Source organism: Acyrthosiphon pisum, chromosome A2 (genome assembly GCF_005508785.2).
Source record: "Acyrthosiphon pisum isolate AL4f chromosome A2, pea_aphid_22Mar2018_4r6ur, whole genome shotgun sequence".
Lineage (NCBI taxonomy): Eukaryota > Metazoa > Arthropoda > Insecta > Hemiptera > Aphididae > Acyrthosiphon > Acyrthosiphon pisum.
This window is the reverse complement of record NC_042495.1, coordinates 107,021,460-107,027,833: the sequence shown is the minus strand read 5'-3', so window position 1 is coordinate 107,027,833 and position 6,374 is coordinate 107,021,460. Positions and strand designations below refer to the sequence as shown.

At 30.4% G+C, this 6,374-nt stretch overlaps 1 protein-coding gene across 1 annotated transcript in view; it reads left to right on the top strand.

Moving 5' to 3' along the window:
• Positions 1-736: 736 nt before the first annotated feature.
• Positions 737-6,374, top strand: part of LOC100161350 (E3 ubiquitin-protein ligase ZNRF2) — an 18,437-nt gene continuing 12,799 nt past the window's right edge. The window contains exon 1 of the mRNA XM_008186487.3: positions 737-1,685. Coding sequence (XP_008184709.1) covers positions 1,313-1,685 — 373 coding nt within the window. The 5' untranslated portion in view covers positions 737-1,312. The remainder of the gene's footprint in view (positions 1,686-6,374) is intronic.

Sequence of the window (6,374 nt, the reverse complement as noted above, 5' to 3'; positions counted from 1 at the left end):
AGAAATCAAATTTATTAATTAACAAAATATATTAAATAGTGATGGCGTGACGCTATAGCCTATAGCTTATAAAAGATATTTAGATATTTTTCCTACTTATCAAATTATTTAAAACCTTGTAAAAATTTTGAAAATCTTTTCGAGTTTTCGTTTGATTTGGGACAAATCATTTGTCTGGGTATTTTTTTTTTATGTCATGCTCCCTCTTCTCCCAGTCCCCTGCACCCAATTTCTTCAAACTTTGAGGGCCTCAGTCTAAATTTGCTACCGGTACACCGTACACTTTTACCTTACGTCTGTCGGATACGGCTTACACAGTTCAGTTATACACTTAGACGCATAGCTATGTGTCGAACGTAACCGCGATTCGTGAAATTACGTTTAGCATAATAATATAATAATAGGTATCGCCATGACAATCGGCATGGCATTGCACTATTGCAGCATTAATACGCAGTGGGTCGTTTGTGTGTACCACCACTACAAACAATATAATATTTTTATTATCTATTCATTCTATTCTGTGGTAATGTGCGGTCGTAATCGGGACTTTGGCCTTTACGTAATATAACATACACGGCGGAGACGAGACAACACCGTCGCCACACTTCGACATAATATTAAATATTATTATTATTATTATTAGTACGTAGGGGAACAGCTGATCAGGAATCCCCCTCCCTCGTCGCTGTGTTATACCAGTTATGCGTCTGGACTTGTTATTAAATTTTTTTTTTTTACTTCACCAGTTGACCATGTTATCATCATTATCAGAACTACCAATTCGTAACTGCGCGACGACATAAAGACCATAGTATCGGAGAGACGACGAACGCAAAGCTGGGACGGAAAAAAGTAGCATAAAATTAATGATTGAAACGACAAATAAATAATTATTAATTGATATTATCGTAGTTATTGCGTTAAAACAGTTTTCGTCGTAGTTTTCGTGGTATTGTTGTTATTATTATCATATCATCATTATTATTATTAATTTTCTTTGTTTTCGTTCTCGTACCGTCGTCGGAACTGTCGCGTATTGTTTTCTGTGCGCAATTCCAAGTGGATTCCCGTCGTCCGCTGTGACTTGAAGTGCGCCATCAGCAGTACACGTCGGCAGTTGATTTTTGGTGCTGCGATCGATGTCGAATGTTTCGGACGTCGTCGTCCGCATGACGAAACCTCATCTTTCGGTGGTCGATCGCTCATAGTACGACGCACGCGATACAGACCAACAACTCAAACCTTCGCCGTCCGTGTTCGTTCGCGTCGTCCTGCAGCGGTGTTCGCGTGAACGTTCGTTGCATGCGAGATGGGAGCAAAGGCCAGCACGGCCAACGGCGATGACGGCGGCGCCGGTCACGGCGACCACCGGTCGTTCACCTCCGGCAACGGGTCGGATTCTGTGCAAACGGCCGGCAACCCTGGGTTCAGCATTCTGCGTTCCCTGCCCAGCGCTGTAGCCAACGACAGACAGCGCGCCAGGTCTCTGTCCGGTGTGCCCAATGGCCATGACAACAACAGCAACTCGACGAGTCCGCGGTTCGATATCACAGATGTCTTGGAAGCTGACAGCAGCTCGAACGACGACCAGAATTTGGACAGTCCAACGGTCACTGCTAATATCAGTCTTGGACGTGTTTATTCGGCTCACTCGTTACCTGCACATATTTGGCCATTCAATGGTATGTATGCTTTCTTTCTCATTTTTACAATGATCGATGTAATTCCGAAGAATAATATTAAATCTTATATTTGTGGTGGATGCTTACACTGAGAAACTTTGGTGTAGTCAAATATTTTCGAGTAACCAATGTTTATGTATCCTAGTTGGTACCTAATGTGTAGTTGTACACAGCTTTAACTTTTAAACACAAGTATATGTAATTATCTTTTTTTATATCAACAACTATTGGTTGTTTAAAAGGGTTGTAACATAATAGATATGTGACTATACATTATAAAGAACTTTTAATTTCATTGCTCTTATTGCTCTATTCTATGTGTTCAATTAAAAGTATAAAACAAACATAGTCCATCATAAACATCTATTTGAATAAAATCAACCGGAGGGGAGAAATCACCATGCGACTGGCACCAGTGGAGCAACTAGCCCAAATATATTTTTTGGGGAAGGCTGAAGCCCTTCCATACATATTTCTAAAGAGTAATCCAAGGGAGCTTTGCTGTTTGCTTCATCGCCTATTTTTTATCATAAAAAATGATTATTTTTACTTTAGTTTCATTTTTATTTCATTATTTTTTATTAGGTACCAATGAAAGTGTTTACAACTTGTTTCATATTTTACTTAACAAATTTAATGTCAGCTGTATTATCATTTACCAAGTTTTTAAAGGAATTTAGGCATACAATATACTTTGACTGAATATGACCAGAGTTTTCCACAGTGAAATAGGTCAATATACAATTTGACAACAAATTATAAATACACTTTACAGAACATTAAACAAATAAATATTACAAAATGTCTTAGGTATGTCTTATGAATTAATGTTTATTGTGCTCTGATATTATTAAATATGTCGCATTAAGCATTTCACATGCAGCATTTTGACTTGTGAAATATGCTAAATACTTTATTATTATTTAATCATTTTGAATAAATACTATACGAGTTTAAATATTCGTTTTTCTTGAGGGACTATGAGTAATTTGGGAGGGGGCAGTTGTGCTTATGATTGCCTACATTTTATACACTCATTTTTCTGATTTTTGTGGACATTCAAAAGTAAAAAGATAATATAATATCAAAATGTGCTAAAATATCTTCAGTTGTTAACCTCTTTAAATGTCCTTCCTTCCCAGAACCCTGAGTCATTTAACTTTTAGATTATTAAAATTTTTTAGGAAACAATGTGGGTATGTTGTAGTCCATATGTTGTTTTCTGTTATACTTATAATCATTATTGATCATTTTTACAGACTTTTATAATATTATGTAATGTTTTAAGAATGGAAACTGTACCTACAACTACAAAATTAAAAATGCAATGAACAGTCTTTTTATAGCCTTTATGAAGTTGATATGGGATTTAAATAAAAACTAAAACAATGATCATTGTTTAAATCTTTTTACTATTTAATAAAATATGTTACAAATTCTTATAGTAATTTAATATGCCCGACCATTATACTCTGCTGAAATAACCAAATTAGATTACCTATGGCATGTTCTTAATTTAACTTAAGTTATTAAAGGGGTACTTTTCCATTATCTCGAATACCACCCTATGCTATGATTACAGGTTTGATACAATTCCATTATTTTGACTACCACTCTACTCAACTATCATTTTTGTTCACTTAAAAATGACTAATTAGTTTTGCAACGAATGTCTCCACTTAACCACTATTGTAGTAATGCTCTTGTAGTATTATAATATTTTCTCTATACTAGGTCTAAGACCTTCATCTTTTATATTCAGATTTTTTTCTACAGCTACTGTACATACTTCTCGCATGTAATTATTCTAATATACCTACTACTGGGCCATGATTTATATTCAAATCTTTTCAACATAATTTAATCGACATCATTTCTACAATCCAACAATACAAACCTATTATAGATAAAAAAGACAATTGACTATTTTCGGCCAGGTAGTCTTAGCATCTGGTGGTTTTCAAGATAACGAAATTGAGACTGGCTTTATTCGAGATAACATTATTCAAGCTTAAGTAGTACAAGTCAATATTAGTTTTTACTAGTATCTATAGGTAGTCATGTCATTCTAGTATCAAACTAAACAGAAAACACATATACCTAATATATTTATTTAATGATTTCTTTATATAATTAAAAAAATATAAAATTGCATACAAATTAAAATTGTTGTGCTTAATTATTGTTGGTTAGGTTTGGTTAGGTAATCTATAGATTTTTAATATTTGGAAAAAATTGATAACTATTGTTGGTTAATTTTGTTATTGGTCATAATCTTTCATTACTTTACTTTTTATAGGTACCTAATAGGTAAAAGTTTTATTTTTTTTTCAAATTTTAGTTTAAAGTTAACCTTTAATCTCGCCTTTAATAAATACTAAAGACTAAAGCCACTAGGAAGTAAAATAAAGTTTAAACACCTTAAAATTTAAATTATGAATGAGTATTCAATAGGTAGATTGTAGGTATAATATCTAGGAATTACATTATTCTAGTATTTATGAATATGCATTTATATATTATAATATAGGTATATATATTTTTTTCAAATTAAGTTGTATATTAGCTGTATATATGTGGCGATAAGTTTGAATACAATTTTTTTTATGTATTAGATACATTCTTGACTGTATAAATCAATTGTATCTACATAATTAATTGATATTATTAAATTTTACCAAATTACCAACCATCAATAATTATCATTTTTCCACTTATTAAATATTTTATGGAATTGCTTTATAGAGATAAAAATAAAAATTTTAATTTACTATTAATTAATTTAGAATTTTAATGATAACTCATTTATTGTATGACATATGATTGAATAGTTTTTCTTGCTCACCAGCAATGGCGCCCAACCCTATTACTAAGTGTAGCGGTCACTACGCCTTGAAAATAAGGGATGGGTGGGTATAATAACATAAAATAATCAACTTGAAATATGTTCATAATTAATCACAGATTATATTTGTTAATACCTTAATATTTACTAATATTATCAATTAAAATATGATAAAATGTATAAAATAATATTATTTTTTGAGTTTTGAGGGGGTGGGTAGGTGAGTAAAATTTTTTCTTGCTACACCTGAAAAATATATCTTGAGCGCCACTGCTTACCAGAGTAGTAATTATAGTAGCATGCTACTGTTTGTGATTAAATTTGTTAGGTACATATATGTATTAATGTTTAATTTACTATACATTTTAAAGAGTTGAGTTTTGTAAAACTAATTTCCCAAAGATCAATGTTGAAAATGTTTTGTAACTTCTCGCAATTTTTTTCAACTAGGTACCACTTAGAGAGAGAGGTCTCAAATACATACATAATATGGCTCTATCACTTTGGTAGTAAAAACCATAGATTTTTGTTTGTAGATACCTATAAAAAATATATAATATATACCTATATATGTGGATATGTATATAATCTGTATTTGATTTGATCAATTTATCGTTTTTTTTGTTAACCAATTGATCCAATCTACCCATGTGAAATCAAATTTAAAAATTTATATTTTATCATATTTATCCTCGTATTTATCGGTGAGTAATAAAATATTCAGAGGAAATTTGTTATTTTTAACATTCACAATCAACATAACTATGTGGGCAATGATTTTTTCATAGGTAACAATTTTTTACCTTATTATGAGTAACGATAAGTAATTGTATTATATCTGTATGTGTGTTGACTACGTTAAAAATTATGTTATTAACACTGCAATATAATATATTAGTTTTTTCCTTATATGTATTGTACTATTGTCCAACAGTTAATGTTTAATATTTAATACCATATATACATAAATAGGTATATTAATACATTATACTGTTTGCTAAATGTACCTATATATTTTAAAAATTACACAAGAAATTATTATTGTATTTTTAAAATATTTGAACTTTATACAAAGTTGCATTGCTACTTGTTGAGCATATTATGTATATTATCTACAAATGGTAGTTTAATAGTAATTAGTAATAGTGAATGGAATTTAAAATGTCCTCTGGTTTTTATCATAATTTATACCCTCGTTTATACCTACCTAAATAAAATTATTTTTTAATTTAATTTTATATTAAGATGTAGATAGCCTGCTGGCTATTTTAACATGATAAACTTAGATTACAACAAATTATTAACAAAAATATTAATTTTATTATCAGTGTTTCTTAATTCAAAATGACTGTTTAGTATTTTTGTCAATATTCTAATACATCTGAGAATCTGTGTAGATACATGATTTAAGATTTAACCATACTAAATATTATTTAATGCTGAATTTATTAAAATATGTTAAAATCAAAAGTTTACCCAACTGGCAACTTCACATGTGACGGCAAAGATACCAGACTGTTGTGGTTGTAATTTTGAATATCCTAAGATTTATCAAATAATTAGTTCTAAAAAATGTGCCATCTAAATTAAATTAATTTTTTTTTTTGAAATTTTTTTATAACAGAAGTTCATTTAATATGTTATACACTGAATAGTCCGAATAATAAGTTACAACCTAATGTACTTGTTATTAATCAATGCTTGTAGTATTTCATATTTACGACAATGGTAAAAGTGGTAGAGCCCGAATACAACGTATTCAATTTAAACCAATAGAATTCCAAAATAATATTTGCTACCTATATATCGATTTTGACATAAGTTAAAAGTATAAAAAAAAAAAT